The sequence below is a fragment of the Salvelinus fontinalis genome, chromosome 19 (assembly GCF_029448725.1).
Source record: "Salvelinus fontinalis isolate EN_2023a chromosome 19, ASM2944872v1, whole genome shotgun sequence".
Lineage (NCBI taxonomy): Eukaryota > Metazoa > Chordata > Actinopteri > Salmoniformes > Salmonidae > Salvelinus > Salvelinus fontinalis.
The window spans coordinates 23134141-23156618 of record NC_074683.1 but is presented as its reverse complement, the minus strand read 5'-3'; the positions used below and the strand labels follow the sequence as shown (position 1 = coordinate 23156618).

General features: G+C 43.7%; 1 protein-coding gene across 2 annotated transcripts in view; it reads left to right on the top strand.

Annotated features, from left to right (window-relative positions):
- The first annotated feature begins 1611 nt into the window (after window positions 1–1611).
- LOC129816506 (tumor necrosis factor receptor superfamily member EDAR-like) overlaps window positions 1612–22478 on the top strand; it is a 62922-nt gene continuing 42055 nt past the window's right edge. Inside the window, exons 1-2 of one of the 2 annotated variants that reach the window (XM_055871066.1) lie at window positions 1612–1886; window positions 21483–21547. In XM_055871066.1, coding sequence (XP_055727041.1) covers window positions 21497–21547 — 51 coding nt within the window. In that variant the 5' untranslated portion in view covers window positions 1612–1886; window positions 21483–21496. Of the gene's footprint in view, window positions 1887–3754; window positions 3974–21482; window positions 21548–22478 lie in introns of those variants that run through there. The other variant, XM_055871065.1, reaches the window with a different exon arrangement.

Sequence of the window (22478 nt, the reverse complement as noted above, 5' to 3'; positions counted from 1 at the left end):
AAACAGACGATGTGGGTGAAGGATTGGACTTTACAGTCACACAAAGACTCACAAATAGAGGCAGATATGGAATGTCATCATCGATATGATGGCCCACCATAAGCAAGCAAGTAAGTTTATACGTGTGTATGTGTGTAACTAGCCCCTACCTCTCCTGCCCACATGTTATGCGTGTTTCATCTAACCATCCCAAACGCAATTCACCACTGAAAATCTGTGTCTGAGTGTTGTAAAGAAAACAGTTCTGAAGTTGTTATATTTCAAACTTACTGTACATCAATAATGTTACCAATAGGCTAGCCTTCTCTCTTCACCCAATGTCCTTCCACCGTGGAAACTAGGTTAGCTGACACTGCAGTCACCATGGTAACAGAATTTGCTCTCCTGTTGAGGAGTGCAGTAGTTAGAGGACAGCATACACGTATGTGTGTGTGTGTGTGTATGAGGACGTGTAGTTACAGGAGAGGATAGAATATGCCCACCTTTACAGAGTACCTATCATGCAAAGCGTCAGGAGCCCGGAACTCCTGTGACTTACATGGATGGCTAAATATACAGTTTAAACTTTAAATAGAGAGAAGAAGTCTGTGATATTTGTTTTGGCTTCAGTAGCTAGATACCTTCCTCCTACACCAGCTGTCTTTATTAAAGACCTGATATTGGCCTTATCGCTGTTGGCTTTAGAAGACAGCTGACTGGGGTTCTGTTTGCTCTGGCTGTGGTCCTGTGGTAATAGTCATCTGGAGTAATGTAATATGATAGGTGTTTTCATCCCAGTGAGGCTCTGTTGCTCTTCACTGGTCTCTTTGTTTGCCAGTCTGTCTGTCGGTCAGGAAGGAAGGAAGCTGCTCTCCTGTGAGGATCAGAGATGAGAGGATGAGAGGGCCACCGGGCTCAGGGCTGCCAGAGAGAGAGAGAGAGAAGTGAGAGGAGAGAGAGAGAAAGAGAGAGGGGGGCAGGGCAGAAAGGTATAATTATAGGACTTACATGAGTTAACTCTTCAAACACACCTCTCTCTCTCTCCTCAGAAGCTCTAAGCACATCTTTTATCTGCTCTTTCCTGCGGAGGAGCGGAGAGGAAGGGGAGAGGGAGACCGGGCAGAGTAAGGAGAGAAGACAGACAGAGAGACAGAGTGGTGGAGTCTCTTTGGTCAGTTCTTGTGCCTCAGGGAAAGTCCAGGGTTCGGTCCGTCCCAAACAACTGGCGCCGACTGGTAAACAAATAAATAAACATCACATCAATAACTCAACACTCATAAACCAGAAGGAACATTGGAAATCTTAGACACATGAACCAGAGTCTGAAGCTTTCATGTTCTTTAAAGGTACAAAGTATAAAGTTTAATGCTCCCCTTTTATTTATGGACCAACAACACGAATACCGGATACAAACCCCTCCTCTCCCTTCCGCTCTCTCTCTCAATTAGCTTGATTGCACACTGATGAAAGGATAGATGCAGATAAATGTGAGTAGATTTATTGAATGGTCTCCGTCTCACCACATCAGTAGCCTAACAGTAGCTAGAATACGTTAATTCAATAGCCTACCAAGAGGAGATGTATTGTTTGTGGTTCACCTCTAGATGTCGTCGTAGAGTTGTGGAGGCACATAAATACCATTCACTACCTGCATCAGGTTGATCCTCATCTTCTAGGGCGGAGGAAAATGATATTTTTTGTGAGGAGGAGCTACTCTGGATCACCGGCCATGCACACTGTGGGCTGAAAACAGCGAGATTAACGAAAGATTTGTTTAGCTGTTTAGATATTGGTGATGCCTGTCAGACTGCTCAATACAGTCTGATCATTAAACTACAGCAATCCGCGCAGAGAGCTAGGCTACACGCCGCCAGACCCGTCCCGTCTCAACTCGGCTCTACACGCAGGTAAAGTGCTTTGGAATGTAAAGCGGGATTGCTGCAAGATTTTAGGAAATTCCTGGAGCATTTATGCTGCAGACACATGTAACCTACTTAACTGTAATTTTAATTTTCGAAAATAACTGCATGTGTTACATTGTTTGTTGGTCGAAAATGAAGCAAATATTCAGAAAAGTTAGCCACTGTTGGAAAGAAATAAATGGACAAATGTCAAATGATCTACATATTTAAATAGGCCTGTTTTTCTGCCTTAAATATTTGATAATCTAGCCTAGTAATTGCTCTAAACCGGAGTTTTTTTATTTTTCATAGCGGTATTTCAGTTTATATTAGACCTGTAGTTAATTGCATGATAATAGAGCGCAGTGTCTGAGTGTGTGTGGTCGCTAAGTGGTGTGTTGGGAAGTAATAACGTTAGGCCACCAGGTTTATTACTGATCCATTAGGGATGTAGCCTACCATCTTGGAGGTAATTGTTACATGAAGAGAGCATTGGCTCTTAGTTCACCTCTCATCTCCCGAGAGGGACAGCGGGTTCTGAGACCAGCGACGGGTCCTGGTCGGTCCCGATCCCGGTGTGTGCTTTGCTCTTCTCTCAACCGTCTCCGCATAATTATTTTGACGGTGCCGCCTGGTTTTCGCCCTCCCCGGGCCCTGGGGGAACTCCTGGCCGCAGACAGGCAGCCTAACCCGGGCTCGACATGCTGGGTCCTGACGCTCTCTGAAGTCTGGAGCTTTGAACTACGGCTGCAGCGCTGAGGGTGGAAATCAATCCCCTCTCTCTCTGTGTCTCGGCTCTCTGTCCCTCTCCCTCTCCCCCCGGCACACCGCCGCACTTTTTCATGGTTGAGGTAGAAAGGATAAAGAAAGAAGAAACGTCAAAGAAAACGTGTAACTCATCTTCAAAGCTTTAGTATGGCGCCGCAGGATTAAATGAATGAAAGGAAATACTGATCATAATAACAACAAAAGTAGCAATGATAATATTCATATTTGCGTAGTAATAATTATGATAGGCTAATAGCTTTTTTAGTAGCATAGTAAGGAATTTAGCTGTATCACAGAAATTCTGCTGATAACATTTTAAACTTTAAAAAAGTTAGTTATATATATATATTTAAAGACGTCATACCTTATTTTGAAGGTTTAGAATATTCTGTACAAGGACAATGGTGACGTGTGCCTGACAAGCCTGCACTATAGACCTAATGGGCTATATTAAGTTTACAAATTAATGCAGATTTCTGGAGAACAAACACATATCCTGTCTCCAGATACATGGCAGAAAGTTGTCATTTTGTCAGATAATATTAAATTCAAACAATATGTATCCTAATATAGATTGAAATGTAACACTGAAGCTTTGAAACCGATATGTTTCACAGATATCTCCCTGTAAGGTGATTGAGCTCGTCTCAATAGAGGATGTTGAACTTATCATTAAATGTGTAAAGAGATAACGATACGAGCTGACCTGTAACAGATGTTGCTCTAACTTCCAAAATACACTGTAATCTAAGCAGATCCAATGTCCATATATTAACATGGTGTGTAATTGAAGGAGTGTATCCTCCATGCATCAATTCACTTTCAGTAATAATTGTGTTATAACCTAATGTGTTTAAGGAGAGAAGAGGGAGAAGGGTCAGAAGGGTCACTGCTCTCTCTCTCTTCTACTGTATGTCTGGCTGTTTGAGGCTAATGATACGTTGTCAGTCCAGTCCGTCAGACCAAAGCCCAGGGTCCCATAACCCACTGCTCGGAGTCCTCTACTCACTAGAGCCCAGCCCCTCTCCGACCCCTCGACTCTTGTGCTACAGACACCATAATCATCCCACACTAAACACAAATAGACTGACAGACAGATAGTCGGCCGTTCTGCTGTCATGCTAAAGACTAAGGAACAGAGAGACGCAGACCGAAACCGTTTTTCCCACTTGCTAATGAGTTAGACACAGTAAATGGACCCGCCCACCTACAATAACGCTCAATAGATAACACGAGAGACGAAGGTGATATGGAGAGAGAGACGTTCTGCCTCAGTGGAGGTAAAGAGAGGGATCAGGGAGAGGCGACGATGAAAGACAGATCACGTAAGACAGAAATCAAAGGGACTACTGAGTGGTGTGGCTGGAGGTGTGTGTATGTGTGTGTATGTGTGTGTGTGTGTGTGTGTGTGTGTGTGTGTGTGTGTGTGTGTGTGTGTGTGTGTGTGTGTGTTGCGACTCCTTTTAATGTGCATTAAGAGTTGGTTTTTCTTGCACTCTGAAAGGGGAAAGTCAGTCTGTAATTAAAGCAATCAGAGATGAAGAGAGATGAAGAGACTACACCAGATACACACACACACCCACACCCACACACCCACCCACCCACCCACCCACCCACCCACCCACACACACACACACACACACACACACACACAGTTGTATCAGTATAGCCTTGTGATGATATGAACCTGTTTAATAACTCTAGGAGTCTCTCTGAAAACATGGAAACAATCTGATATGAGCACCATAAAAAAAAGAAGAACAAATATATTGATTCAACGTACAATTGTAAGGCAACCAGCTCCAAAATGTTTGTGTGTGAACATTTTGTTGAGCAAACTCACAGCTGGTTGCCTTCCAATTGTACGTTGAATCAACATGTTTATTTTATTTTTACAGTGTAGTCTTTCAGTAAAGAAATCCAACTCTATCCTTTCAATCCCTTCTGCACCCACCTACTCACTTCCAACTGCTGTTAATGCCTGGGTGTATTTTCATGTGTATTTCAATGTGTATTTAATACTTGTGCTGTTTGTTGGCTGCAAAGTATTTAGTTCTAATGAGAACAAACTGTTTTCAGTACCCAATGTTCTCCCTTCCCCCAGCCCTCTTTATGATGTTTCTGCATGGAGGTTAGTTGTAGTGGTAACATGTGTTTGAGATATGAGAGGATTTGGCAGGTCTGTATGTATTAAAGAGGAATAATTGGCTTTAAAGGAGAAATCCTCCAGTATCTGACTGATTGTGTTTAGGAGTTGTTCATTAGTTGGAAGCAGCAGGATGGTGTGTTGTGTGAGTGTGTGTGTTTGTGTGTTCGTACGTTTGTGAGAGATAGACAGAGAGGAGAGGGCAAAATGTGGAGAGGAAAGTACAGGAGAAAAGGAGAGGAGAGAAGGCTTTAGAATGAAAAACAGACATTGACAGACATTAGGTTGAGACTAATGCCAAGAGTCCAGAACTTCACTTCATTAAAGTATTTGTTTAATTGTCATCAGAATTAAACCACAGGCATATGAACCACATAGCGCTTTGTATTTGTGCATGCACATATGTGCACACGTGTACTTGTATGTATGCGTGTGTGCGTGTGCGCGAATATGCACGCGTCTGTGTGAGAAAGAGTTTAATTGGGTTCTTGGCTTCATCTCCTCCCTGATTGCTTTGTTAGAGAAGCCACATCCTAATCTGACAGAGTCATTATCAACTCACAGTAAATATCCATTACGGGGTTAAACATTCATTTCCGTTGCGTCCTTTAGATGATAGATCACATGTGTTACCACAGAGTGATCAGGGGACGGGGGTTGGATTTAGAGAGAGAAAGGGTTCATGTAGAGGAAGGCAGCTTGGGATAAGGCCCGGGGTTCATGTAGAGGAAGGCAGCTTGGGATAAGGCCCGGGGTTCATGTAAAGGAAGGCAGCTTGGGATAAGGCCCGGGGTTCATGTAGAGGAAGGCAGCTTGGGATAAGGTCCGGGGTTCATGTAGAGGAAGGCAGCTTGGGATAAGGCCCGGGGTTCATGTAGAGGAAGGCAGCTTGGGATAAGGTCCGGGGTTCATGTAGAGGAAGGCAGCTTGGGATAAGGCCCGGGGTTCATGTAGAGGAAGGCAGCTTGGGATAAGGCCCGGGGTTCATTTAGAGGAAGGCAGCTTGGGATAAGGCCCGGGGTTCATGTAGAGGAAGGCAGCTTGGGATAAGGTCCGGGGTTCATGTAGAGGAAGGCAGCTTGGGATAAGGCCCGGGGTTCATGTAGAGGAAGGCAGCTTGGGATAAGGTCCGGGGTTCATGTAGAGGAAGGCAGCTTGGGATAAGGCCCGGGGTTCATGTAGAGGAAGGCAGCTTGGGATAAGGCCCGGGGTTCATGTAGAGGAAGGCAGCTTGGGATAAGGCCCGGGGTTCATGTAGAGGAAGGCAGCTTGGGATAAGGCCCGGGGTTCATGTAGAGGAAGGCAGCTTGGGATAAGGCCCGGGGTTCATGTAGAGGAAGGCAGCTTGGGATAAGGCCCGGGGTTCATGTAGAGGAAGGCAGCTTGGGATAAGGTCCGGGGTTCATGTAGAGGAAGGCAGCTTGGGATAAGGCCCGGGGTTCATGTAGAGGAAGGCAGCTTGGGATAAGGCCCGGGGTTCATGTAGAGGAAGGCAGCTTGGGATAAGGTCCGGGGTTCATGTAGAGGAAGGCAGCTTGGGATAAGGCCCGGGGTTCATGTAGAGGAAGGCAGCTTGGGATAAGGTCCGGGGTTCATGTAGAGGAAGGCAGCTTGGGATAAGGCCCGGGGTTCATGTAGAGGAAGGCAGCTTGGGATAAGGTCCGGGGTTCATGTAGAGGAAGGCAGCTTGGGATAAGGCCCGGGGTTCATGGTTCGGGATAAAGTTGGAGCACAGAAAAAAACAACAATCAAATCTGTTTACCAGGTTTACAGAAATAACTCCAAAACATATTTTGCTGCATGAACATTAGGATTCACATAGAAAGTTAAACTAGACTGGATATTTAGAATTATTCTGAACATTCTGTCAATTTATGGTTTGACTTCAGGAGATAAAGGTTCTCTAAATTGACCCATTTAGCATACCCCACCATGAGACATCCATGTCTTCATCACTGCAAAATATAAACGGTTGAGATTGATATTATTTTAAAGCTTACAAACAGTGTTGTCAAAATATTATATTATTTCATGAAAATAATGTTTTTAAATTAAAATGTCATCATTTTTAACGTCAAATCAAAAGTGGTGCTGTCAAAAGGAGATTGAATTCAAATAGATTTACCCAAGAGAGAGAGAGAAGACAGATGCTATCTGAAGACAGCTGTTGTTCTGGCGCTTACCTTCTGTGTTTTTCTGTGTGTGTGTGCGCGTGCGTGTGTGTGTGTGTGTGTGTGTGTGTGTGTGCGCGCGCGTGCGTGCGTGTGTGCGCGTGAGTGTGTGTATGTGTGTGTGTGTGCGCGTGCGTGTGTGTGTGTGCGTGCGCGTGTAGTAGATGATTGCCCCTGCTGGGTCTCTAGGGGGATATTCCAATAAATCAGTCTGTCTGTAGACCAACACTGACAGCCCTGACAGGTCCAGGACCAGTAATGACTTAATAACAGTTCATAGTTATAGATAGTTCTGTCGGGTTAGATCAGATCAAGTGTCAGCTGGCTACTATTCACTCTGCTTAACTGCTGTAATGGAAAACTTTTGTTGCATATGACTAATGCTTATGATGACACATAATGGATTGGAGTTATAAAGCACTTTTTCCAGCACTCAAAGCATTTTACATTGCTCATTGACGGGTGAGGATACATAATTAATGAAACTGTGTGCCAGGGATGTTACAAGAATACTAGATCACCTTCAATCAATGTGATACTGATAAATCCACATCTGTTGATGAATACAGCAGCTCAACTTGCTCCCTCCTGCTGATTAGTGATGGTTATTGAAGAGAGACGCACAAGTGGTTATTTCCACCCTGCTAACACGAAAATACTTTCACCATGCCACCATACAGCGGGTGAATGCAAGCATTTTACGAGACTGTGCCTTAAAACCTAATGTCTACCTGGCCCACCACTCCACCCTGGATTTGAACTGCCTTTACGACCAGGTCCACCTCTACAAGGCAGCAATCCCAACTTTTGCCAGGACCCTGAAGGACGTCACCCTCAACCGTAGCCCTAGCACCTCATACAGGAGCAACAGACACCCCGCCCAGACCAGCGAGACATCCTCCCAGACCTACAAGACCCGCTCTGGAAGGACCTGCACCAAAAGAACCCATGCCAAGAAGACCTACACCCAGACCACAGCATCACCAGGCAAATCCCAACCAGCTAAGACTACCCCAAGCAAACCCTGGCCACACAGAATATAGGCCACACCATATCAGACCTATGCCCCTTCTGCTCCTGCGGCACGGACCTCAACATGAGAGCAGGACATAATTATGCCCAGGCCGTGAGCAGAGCAACAGGCCCAACCTCCACTATTACACCAGAACAATCCCCATCCTGCAACCTAAGAGGCATGTATCAGATGCTCAACATGCTCTGCTCACACCTACTGTGATGGTCCGGCCCTAAACCACACAAAAACAACACTAGACATTATGGAACAGAAAGCTTTTACTATCTCATCCTTGAATATACAAGGTCTGAGGTCATCTGCCTTTGGCCTAAAGAGCCGGAACTCTGACTTCATCATAGAAATTGGAAATATAGACATTGTCATCCTACAAGAAGCATGGTATAAGGAGACGGACCCATTGGTTACAGAGAATTGGAAGTCCTATCCACCAAACTATCAGGTGTGAAACAGGGAAAAGACTCAGGAGGTATGCTAATTTGCTATAGAGTAGACCTAACCCACTCTATTAAATTAGTCAAAACAGGAACATTTTACATCTGGCTAAAAATTAATAAGGAAATGATCTCAACAGGGAAAAATGTCCTCATCTGTGCTACCTATATCCCCCTAATAGAATCCTTATACTTTAACGATGACAGCTTCTCCATCCTAGAGGGGGAGATCAACAATTTCCAAGCTCAGGGACATGTACTAGTCTGTGGCGACCTAAATGCCAGAACTGAACAAGAACCCGACACCCTCAGCACACAGGGGGACAAACACCTACCTGGAGGTGACAGCATTCTCTCCCCCATATGCCTTTTTTTTAATGGCCTTTTTTTTGCCTTTACCTCCCTTATCTCACCTCATTTGCTCACATTGTATATACTTATTTTTTCTACTGTATTATTGACTGTATGTTTGTTTTACTCCATGTGTAACTCTGTGTTGTTGTATGTGTCGAACTGCTTTGCTTTATCTTGGCCAGGTCACAATTGTAAATGAGAACTTGTTCTCAACTTGCCTACCTGGTTAAATAAAGGTGAAATAAAAAAATAAAATAAAAAATATGCCCCCCTAGACACAACTATGACAACATAACCAACAAAAATGGGTCACAACTCCTGCAGCTCTGTCACACGCTGGGTATGTACATAGTCAATAGTAGGCTTCGAGGGGGCTCCTATGGTAGTTACACCTATAGCTCATCTCTTGGCAGTAGCACTGTAGACTACTTTATCACTGACCTCAACCCAGAGTCTCTTAGAGCTTTCACAGTCAGTCCACTGACACCCCTATCAGATCACAGCAAAATCACACTTTACAAATCATGAGACATCAAAGGCAAAGGAACTGACATGCTATAAATGGTGTGGAAATCTACCCCCCAAAAATTAGGCAACAACAAATTCAATCCCTTCTAGACATTTTCCTGGACAAAAGGTTTCACTGTAATAGTGAAGGTGTAAACTTGGCAGTAGAAAACCTAAACAGTATATTTGACCTCTCAGCTTCTCTATCAAATCTAAACATTTCAAGCAGATAACTAAGAAAATGAGCAACAATAACAAACGGTTTGATGAAGATTTGAAAAACCTAAGAAAGAAATTGAGAAACCTATCCAACCATAAACATTGAGACCCAGAAAACCTGAGCCTACACTAAAACAATACAGAAATACACTATGGAAAAAGAAGGAACAGCACGTCAGAAAGCAGCTCAATATAATTGAAGAATCCATAGAGTCAAACCACTTCTGGGAAAATTGGAAAACTCAAAACAAACAACAACACGAAGCGTTATCTATCCAAAACTGAGATGTATGGATAAACCACTTCTCCAATCGGTTTGGCTCTACCAGAAAGAACAAACAGTAAAAACATATACATAATCAAATACAAATCTTAGAATCAACTATAAAAGACTACCCGAACCCACTAGATTCTCCAATTACATTGAATGAACTACAGGACAAAATACAAACCCTCCAACCCAAAAAGGCCTGTGGGGTTAATGGTAACCTCAATGAAATTATAAAATATACAGACCACAATTCCAATTTGCTATACTTAAACTTTTTAACATCATCCTCAGCTCTGGCATCTTCCCCAATATTTGGAACCAAGACTGATCAAACCAATCCACAAAAGTGGAGACAAATTTGACCCCAATAACTACCGGGGGATATGCGTCAACAGCAAGCTTGGGAAAATCCTCTGCATTATCATTAACAGCAGACTCGTACATTTCCTCAGCGAAAACGATGTACTGAGCAAATGTCAAACTGTCTTTTTACCAAATTACCGTACGACAGACCACATATTCACCCTGCACACCGTAATTGACAAACAAACAAGCCAAAACAAAAGCAAAGTCTTCTCATGCTTTGTTGGTTTCAAAAAAAGCTTTCAACTCAATTTGGCATGAGGGTCTACTATACAAATTGATGGAAAGTGGTGTTGGGGGAAAACATACGACATTATAAAGTCCATATACACAACAAGTGTGCGGTTAAAATTGGCAAAAAAGACACATTTCTTTCCAAATGGTTGGAGGGTGAGACTGGGGTACAGCTTAAGCCCCACTCTCTTCAACATATATGTCAACGAATTGGCGAGGGCATTAGAACAGTCTGCAGCACCCGGCCTCACCCTACTAGAATCTGAAATCAAAGGTCTACTGTTTGCTGATGATCTGGTGCTTCTGTCCCCAACCAAGGAGGGCCTACAGCAGCACCTAGATCTTCTGCACAGATTCTGTCAGACCTGGGCCCTGACAGTAAATCTCAGTAAGACCAAAATAATGGTGTTCCAAAAAAGGTCCAGTTGCCAGGACCACGAATACAAATTCCACCTAGACACCGTTGCCCGAAAGCTCATAAACTATACATATATCGCACTAAAAATCAGCGCCATGGGTAACTTACACAAAGCTGTGAACGATCTTAGAGACAAGGCAAGAAGGGCCTTCTATGCCATCAAAAGGAACATAAAATTTGACATACCAATTAGGATCTGGCTAAAAATACTTGAATCAGTTATAGAACCCATTGCCCTTTATGGTTGTGAGGTCTGGGGCCCGCTCACCAACCAAGAATTCACAAAATGGGACAAACACCAAATTGAGACTCTGCATGCAGAATTCTGCAAAAATATCCTCTGTGTACAACGTAAAACACTACATAATGCATGCAGAGAAGAACTAGGAAGAGACCCGCTAATTATCAAAATCAAGAAAAGAGCCGTTAAATTCTACAACCACCTAAAAGGAAGTGATTCCCAAGCCTTCCATAACAAAGCCATCACATACAGAGAAATTAACCTGGAGGAGAGCCCCCTAAGCAAGCTGGTCCTGGGGCTCTGTTCACAAACACAACAGACCCCAGAGAGCCAAAGGACAGCAACACAATTAGACCCAACCAAATCATGAGAAAACAAAAAGATAATTCCTTGACACATTGGAAAGAATTTACAAAAAAACAGAGCAAACTAGAATGCTATTTGGACAGAGAGTACACAGTTGCAGAATACCTGACCACTGTAACTGACCCAAAATTAAGGAAATCTTTGACAATATACAAACGAAAGGCCGACAAAGGCAGACCTGGCTCTCAAGAGAAGACAGGCTATGTGCACACTGCCCCACAAAATGAGGTGGAAACTGAGCTGCACTTCTTAACCTCCTGCCAAATGTATGACCATATTAGAGACACATATTTCCCTCAGATTACACAGACCCACAAATAATTCAAAAAACAAATCCAATTTTGATAAACTCCCGTATCTTTTGGGTGAGATACCACAGTGTGCCATCACAGCATCAAGATGTGTGACCTGTTGCCACAAGTAAAGGGCAATCAGTGAAGAACAAACACCGCTGTAAATACAACCTATATCTATGTTTATTTATTTTCCCTTTTGTACTTTAACTATTTGCACATAGTTACAACACTGTATATAGACAGAATATGAAATGTCTTTATTCTTTTGGAACTTTTGTGAGTGTAATGTTTATTTTACATTTTTTTTGTTTATTTCACTTTTGTTTATTTTCTATTTCACTTGCTTTGGCAATGTAAACATATGTTTCCCATGCCAATAAAAGCCCTTAAATTGAAATTGAATTGAGAGAGAGAGAAAGAGAGAATGAATGAGAGAGTGAGAGAGTGGATTCTCCACTCCAACAGTGACCCCTGTATAATTGTGTCCGTAAAGGTATCTGTGTGTGAGCGCCTCTGTAAACTGTGTTGTAACAGGAACTCTGTGGGGTCTAGTAGAGTATTATAAGCCATGCCCGAGGTGTCGATCTGTAGAAAGTATTGATTTGTGCCTGGGGTGTGGGTCTGTCAGGCCGTTAATGACACAGATAATGACTCTCAGTGTGTTTATGTGAGATTAACTCTCGTTAGAAGATTAATTCCCCGGGGCCTTGGGAGATTGAGGTTGGCTTTCAACACAGACATGTCCCAACAGGGAGGACAGAGAGAGAGGGAGGGAGAGGGAAGAAGGATGACAGAGAAAGAGAGGTGGGGGACAGACAGAGGGAGAGGTGGGGGACAGATAGGGAAAGGAAATGAGTGAGAGAGGGGCAGAGAGAGGAAGGGGGAGAGAGAGAAAAGGGAGAGTGAGACGGAGCAAGAAGGATAGGGGATAGAGAGAGAGGGATAGAGAAAGAAATGGGGAGAGAAGGGAGAGAGAGAGACACACTTCAAATAGAGAAGTGCATTCCAGTGTGAGTGTGTTGGGTGTGTGGGGCGCCGAGGACTCGCAGGGGAGTGAGGAGCTGGGCTAGAGCCTGATGAAAGCTTCTGGGTGTGTGTGTGCTGAATGTGTTCGGTTAGTCTGATAATGAGGTGTTCGTGGCAAAGTTAAAATTTCTTATCTTTATCCTGAAAGCCCAGCAGCGCCACTGGGTCTCTCTCTCTCACACACACACACACACACACACACACACACACACACACACACACACACACACACACACACACACACACACACACACACACACACACACACACACACACACACACACTCACACTCACACTCACACTCACACTCACACAGGTTGTGGTTCAATTAAGCTAATTTCAGCCCCCAACCGCCTCCTATCACCACTTATCCACCACTCCCCCATCCTGTCTTCTGAAACAATGAATAAAAGAGGGCATGGACTCAATCTCCCTCTTAAAGTAGTGTAATCAATCTCATCTGTGTCTGATTGATTGACAATTTATAGTGTAATAGTTAGTGGTGAACTCTATCTCTGATTCCCATCAGTTGTTTAAGTGATCGTCAATGTGTCTCTCAGACACTTCAGTTGAGCTGTCACACAGAGAGAGAGAGAGAGAAGCATTTCCCAAGTGTGCATGTGCTTGTGTGTGTGTGTGTGTGTGTGTGTGTGTGTGTGTGTGTGTGTGTGTGTGTGTGTGTGTGTGTGTGTGTGTGTGTGTGTGTGTGTGTGTGTGTGTGTGTGTGTGTGTGCGCATGTGTGTAGTACCTGAGTTAGGGTGACATCCGGACCCCTATAGCAGACTAGCTAAACACGTTCTTACTTTATGGATCATCTGATACAATAACAGCTCCATGACTATAACTATTACACACACTGCATGGTGCTGCATACAGTACACACCAACATTACAGTACACCAACTCTACAGTACACCAACTCTACAGTACACCAACACTACAGTACACCAACTCTACAGTACACCAACACTACAGTACACCAACTCTACAGTACACCAACTCTACAGTACACACCAACTCTACAGTACACCAACTCTACAGTACACCAACTCTACAGTACACCAACACTACAGTACACCAACTCTACAGTACACCAACTCTACAGTACACCAACACTACAGTACACCAACTCTACAGTACACCAACATTACAGTACACCAACTCTACAGTACACCAACTCTACAGTACACCAACACTACAGTACACCAACTCTACAGTACACCAACTCTACAGTACACACCAACTCTACAGTACACCAACTCTACAGTACACCAACACTACAGTATACACCAACACTACAGTACACAAACACTACAGTACACACCAACACTACAGTACACAACAACATTACAGTACACACCAACACTACAGTACACCAACACTACAGTACACACCAACACTACAGTACACCAACTCTACAGTACACCAACTCTACAGTACACACCAACATTACAGTACACCAACTCTACAGTACACCAACACTACAGTACACACCAACACTACAGTACACACCAACACTACAGTACACACCAACACTACAGTACACCAACACTACAGTACACACCAACACTACAGTACACACCAATACTACAGTACACACCAACATTACAGTACACCAACACTACATTACACCAACATTACAGTACACCAACTCGACAGTACACCAACACTACAGTACACACCAACACTGCAGTACACCAACACTACAGTACACACCAACACTACAGTACACACCAACAATACAGTACACACCAACACTACAGTACACCAACACTACAGTACACCAACACTACAGTACACACCAACACTACAGTGCACACCAACACTACAGTACACACCAACACTACAGTACACACCAACACTACAGTACACCAACACTACAGTACACCAACACTACAGTACACCAACACTACAGTACACACCAACACTGCAGTACACCAACACTACAGTACACACCAACACTACAGTACACACCAACAATACAGTACACACCAACACTACAGTACACCAACACTACAGTACACCAACACTACAGTACACACCAACACTACAGTGCACACCAACACTACAGTACACCAACACTACAGTATACACCAACACTACAGTACACCAACACTACAGTACACACCAACACTACAGTACACACCAACACTACAGTACACACCAACACTACAGTACACCAACACTACAGTACACACCAACACTACAGTACACACCAACACTACAGTACACCAACACTACAGTACACCAACACTAGAGTACACCAACTCGACAGTACACCAACACTACAGTACACACCAACACTGCAGTACACCAACACTACAGTACACACCAACACTACAGTACACACCAACAATACAGTACACACCAACACTACAGTACACCAACACTACAGTACACCAACACTACAGTACACACCAACACTACAGTGCACACCAACACTACAGTACACCAACACTACAGTATACACCAACACTACAGTATACACCAACACTACAGTACACACCAACACTACAGTACACACCAACACTACAGTACACACCAACACTACAGTACACCAACACTACAGTACACACCAACACTACAGTACACACAAACACTACAGTACACCAACACTACAGTACACCAACACTAGAGTACACACCAACACTACAGTACACACAACACTAAAGTACACCAACACTACAGTACATCAACACTACAGTACACACCAACACTACAGCACACCAACACTACAGTACACACCAACACTACAGTACACACCAAGACTACAGTACACACCAACACTACAGTACACAACAACACTACAGTACACCAACACTACAGTATACACCAACACTACAGTACACCAACACTACAGTACACACCAACACTACAGTACACACCAACACTACAGTACACACCAACACTACAGTACACCAACACTACAGTACACACCAACACTACAGTACACACCAACACTACAGTACACCAACACTACAGTACACCAACACTAGAGTACACCAACTCGACAGTACACCAACACTACAGTACACACCAACACTGCAGTACACCAACACTACAGTACACACCAACACTACAGTACACACCAACACTACAGTACACACCAACACTACAGTACACCAACACTACAGTACACACCAACACTACAGTACACACCAATACTACAGTACACACCAACATTACAGTACACCAACACTACATTACACCAACATTACAGTACACCAACTCGACAGTACACCAACACTACAGTACACCAACACTACAGTACACCAACACTACAGTACACCAACACTACAGTACACACAGCACTAAAGTACACCAACACTACAGTACACACAACACTAAAGTACACCAACACTACAGTACACACCAACACTACAGTACACACCAACACTACAGTACACCAACATTACAGTACACCAGCACTACAGTACACACCAACTCTACAGTACACCAACACTACACACAACACTAAAGTACACCAACACTACAGTACACCAACACTACAGTACACACAACACTAAAGTACACCAACACTACAGTACACCAACACTACAGTACACACCAACACTACAGTACACCAACACTACAGTACACACCAACACTACAGTACACACCGACACTACAGTACACACCAACACTACAGTACACACAACACTAAAGTACACCAACACTACAGTACACACCAACACTACAGTACACACCAACACTACAGTACACACCAACACTACAGTACACCAACACTACAGTACACCAACTCTACAGTACACCAACACGACAGTACACACCAACACGACAGTACACACCAACACTACAGTACACCAACATTACAGTACACACAACACTAAAGTACACCGACACTACAGTATACACCAACACTACAGTACACACCAACACTACAGTACACACCAACACTACAGTACACACCAACACTACAGTACACCAACACTACAGTACACTAACTCTACAGTACACCAACACTACAGTACACACCAACACTACAGTACACACCAACACTACAGTACACACCAACACTACAGTACACACCAACACTACAGTACACACCAACACTACAGTACACCAACACTACAGTACACCAACTCTACAGTACACCAACACGACAGTACACACCAACACGACAGTACACACCAACACTACAGTACACCAACATTACAGTACACACAACACTAAAGTACACCGACACTACAGTATACACCAACACTACAGTACACACCAACACTACAGTACACACCAACACTACAGTACACACCAACACTACAGTACACCAACACTACAGTACACCAACTCTACAGTACACCAACACTACAGTACACACCAACACTACAGTACACACCAACACTACAGTACACCAACATTACAGTACACCAACACTACAGTACACACCAACACTACAGTACACCAACTCTACAGTACACCAACACTACAGTACACACCAACACTACAGTACACCAACACTACAGTATACACCAATACTACAGTACACACCACCACTACAGTACACACCAACACTACAGTACACCAACTCTACAGTACACACCAACACTACAGTACACCAACACTACAGTACACACCAACAGTACAGTACACCAACTCTACAGTACACCAACTCTACAGTACACACCAACACTACAGTACACCAACACTACAGTGTACACCAACACTACAGTATACACCAACACTACAGTACACACCAACACTACAGTACACACCAACACTACAGTACACCAACTCTACAGTACACCAACTCTACAGTATACACCAACACTACAGTACACACCAACACTACAGTACACACCAACACTACAGTACACACCATTACTACAGTACACCAACACTACAGTACACACCAACACTACAGTACACACCAACACTACAGTACACACCAACACTACAGTACACACCATTACTACAGTACACCAACTCTACAGTACACCAACACTAGAGTACACACCAACACTACAGTACACCAACACTACAGTACACCAACACTACAGTTTACACTAACACTACAGTACACCAACTCTACAGTACACCAACACTACAGTACACACCAACACTACAGTACACACCAACACTACAGTACACACCAATACTACAGTACACCAACATTACAGTACACCAACATTACAGTACACCAACACTACAGTACACACCAACACTACAGTACACACCAATACTACAGTACACCAACATTACAGTACACCAACATTACAGTACACCAACACTACAGTACACACCAACACTACAGTACACCAACTCTACAGTACACCAACACTACAGTACACACCAACACTACAGTACACACCAACACTACAGTACACCAACACTACAGTACACACCAACACTACAGTACACACCAACACTAAAGTACACCAACACTACAGTACACACCAACACTACACTACACACCAACACTACAGTACACCAACATTACAGTACACCAACACTACAGTACACACAGCACTAAAGTACACCAACACTACAGTACACACCAACACTACAGTACACCAACATTACAGTACACCAACACTACAGTACACACCAACACTACAGTACACCAACACTACAGTACACACCAACACTACAGTACACACCAACACTACAGTACACACCAACACTACAGTACACACCAACACTACAGTACACACCAATACTACAGTACACACCAACACTACAGTACACACCAACACTACAGTACACCAACTCTACAGTACACACCAACACTACAGTACACCAACACTACAGTATACACTAACACTACAGTACACACCAACACTACAGTACACACCAACACTACAGTACACCAACTCTACAGTACACACCAACACTACAGTACACCAACACTACAGTACACACCAACACTACAGTATACACCAACACTACAGTATACACCAACACTACAGTACACACCAACACTACAGTACACCAACACTACAGTACACCAACACTACAGTACACCAACACTACAGTACACACCAACACTACAGTACACCAACACTACAGTACACACCAACACTACAGTACACCAACACTACAGTACACACCAACACTACAGTACACCAACTCTACAGTACACACCAACACTACAGTATACACCAACACTACAGTACACACCAACACTACAGTATACACCAACACTACAGTACACCAACTCTACAGTACACACCAACACTACAGTACACCAACACTACAGTATACACCAACACTACAGTACACACCAACACTACAGTACACCAACACTACAGTACACACCAACACTACAGTACACACCAACGCTACAGTACACCAACTCTACAGTATACACCAACACTACAGTATACACCAACACTACAGTACACACCAACACTACAGTACACACCAACACTACAGTACACACAAACAATACAGTACACTACAGTACACAAACACTACAGTACACACAGCACTACAGTACACACCAACACTACAGTACACACAAACAATACAGTACACTACAGTACACCAACACTACAGTACACTACAGTACACCAACACTACAGTACACCAACACTACAGTACACACCAACACTACAGTACACACAAACACTACAGTACACTACAGTACACCAACACTTCAGCCTCGTAATGTCTGTGAAACCACCGTGAAAAGCCAGTCACTTCTCTCTCTCTCCTTCCGTCTCTCTCTTTCAACCTGTTGTTTCTTGCATATGCTGCAATTATCTGCCAGAGACTCCATGAGAAATTTACTTGATAACAATAATTACAGTATGTGTGTGACACAACCTCTCCAATGCAGAGACTGTGTGTCATAGTTACTATTCAAATACATATTCGCAGTGAATATAATTACCCCTATAGACAGGCAGACTTAGATTGCTGTGAGCTATGGGTCTGAGACAGAATGTCTTACATGTGAATTTCCCCATCCGATCCTGGGTTTGTCTAATTGACTTTTTGTTCTGTATGTTTGTTTAAGAGAGTGATCTACACTTCCGTAGTACTACATTTACATTTTAGTCATTTAATAGATGCTCTTATCCTGAGCTAATGTCTTGCTCAAGGGCACATTGACAGGTTTTTCACCTAGTTGGCTCAGGGATTCAACCCAGCGACCTTTCGGTTACTGGCCAAACGCTCTTAACAGCTAGACTACCTGCCTCCCATGCCACTAGGGAGGGAGGGAGGGAGGGAGGGAGGGAGAGAGGGACCCACTGAGACACTGACTGACTAGTGGATCATTCTCTTTGGCTGGTGTGGCTCACTTAACACTGAATAAGGTACATTCTGAATACGATTGCACGTGCAACGCCAAAAGGCCGATTTATGATGTTTGTTGTGCAACCATAGTGGATGTGAATAAGCCCAGTGGTCTGTCAGAAAGTTAGCTCTGTTTATGTGTATGCATGCTATGGTTTATAACGGAGGTAAACAGGCAGGTAAACAAGGCAACAGCTCAGTCCTCCTTCTGACTGCAGGGCTGCAGGATTTACTGCCTGCCTGCACACCCACTCTTCAGCACGCCAGCACACACACGTGTATGCACAAACACACACACAGCCTCTGAAGGAGAGAGAGAGAGAGAGCACATTAGCTGTGGTGGGAGCAATTAGCCTGCAGTAAAAGTCTGTGTTTGTTTACATCCAATAATACAGCTCCGTTAAAGGTTGCAGTGGGTCATTAATGTGGTGTGTCAGAAAACCAGCACTCTCACAGAATGAGACAAGACTGGATCTGTTTATAAAAGCACTTTAAACTGCACAAATAATCAAACCTGTAACTAAGAATGTCCCTAATGACACAGAGTTTCCCTGAGCCTGGACAGTGTTGAAACTGATCTGAGATCCTGTGTGTTTATTGACCTACTGTTAATGTCTCTGTTTAAATCCGCTTTACATAGTTGGTGTTTCTGGGGGAAAAGATTCTCTCTCACCTTCCAATAACACTGACGACATTATTTATACTTTATTGGCACACACGCTCACATAATTTATTTAGAGAAATACGAGCTGACTGTTATTGTAGCGCTTGGAGTGGGCCAATAAAAATCAGTCTCCTGTAGGTAAGGGCTGAGCCTGGCAACATACACACACAGATGGACACAATACACACATAAGAACGCACACAACCACACACACACACACACGTAGTGTTGCTATAAACAATTAAATCCTTTACATTGACATTATTCCTTAAATTCATGAATAAAAAGGTATAAATCATGTTTGAAGTTTGATCACATTTTTGTTTTATATGTTCTTCAATGTAACTGTGAATGCTTGTATACCTTAGTAAGTACAGATCGGAGAGAGAGAGTGTATTTCCCTGTGACATACAGTGCCTGTATAAGTGTAGTAAATATGTGCTACCAGAGTAGTTAAATAGGTTTCTAGATATGTGACAGTAACTAAAACAAAAGCAAATAGCACAGTCCCTCTAATGACTGTTTACCCATAATACATCTGTGTCAGAGGTTTAACAGGCTGATCCTCTCCTCCTCTGCCAGGCTGCTCTCACCCATTAACACACTCCCTCTCTCTCTCCTCAGTGACTGAGCTTTAATAGAGGAATTGTTAATGATCTCATCACATCAGTAGGGCAGAGGAATAATAACCTGAAGTAGAGAACGGTATCACAAACACACAATGGAGTGTAACCCACACGCACTATGAGACATGGTAGGGGTATGAGGCATGGGTTTCAAAATGCATGTACTGTACATCTGACTCTCTTTCTTCCTCTCTCTCTTTCTCAGGGGAAGGTGTGAAGATGTTCCAGAAAGGAAGTCAGAAAGAGTCTCTCTTCCTCTGTTTGTTATTGGTGAGTATCTCTTAAATTACTCCTCCATTTCCTGTCTCTCTCCTCCTCCCCCTCCTCTCCTCATCCTCGTCCATCTTCAGCATTGAAACAAACTGAGGATAAAGACAACAGTGTAACAGATACACAGACACACTGGCAGAGGTACAGCCAGACTTTAGCAGGTCTTTGCCAGAGGTTGTGAAACATCAAAGGTTTCTCAGTGGAGCTCTAAGAGAGTAGTTATAATCTGGGTCTGAATCGCTCCTCTCTTCCTCTGATGTTGAAACCTGTAGGTTGTGCGTATGTGTGTTAGTGAGCATGCATATCTGTGTTGGCTGTATTCCCAGGAGTTTAACTTCCCTCAGAGCTCAGTTAATGATCCCCACTAAAGCCACTCCTGGGGAGGGAAGGGAGGGAGGGAGATATCTGCAACACCAAGCCTACTTGATGGTAATAGTCCTCACTGTTGCCCCTAGAGGCTGGTTTTGAAAGCATCTCCCAATGTGCTGGGTCCTGGGTACCTGGAAGGACAAAGAATTTCGCATAGGATCTTGAGCGGCTTGGTTGGAATAACTACTGTCACATGTTGGGGTTTGAGTGGTTGCCCATTGGTATCCCACATCCTTTCATTCTCACCAGCCACACGCTCCCTCCTCCTACCTTTTTCTCCTGACGCTTCCTACTCCTCCTCCCATCTCCTCTTACTCCTCCCACCTCCTCCCTTGATCTTATCTTCTTTCTTCCATCTCCTCCTTATCCCAACTAATCCTTCTTCCTCCCCCTTCCACCACCTACCATCTCCTCCTTATCCCAACTAATCCTTCTTCCTCCCCCTTCCATCTCCTTATCCCAACTAATCCTTCTTCCTCCCCCTTACAGCTCCTTATCCCAACTAATCCTTCTTCCTCCCCCTTACAGCTCCTTATCCCAACTAATCCTTCTTCCTCCCCCT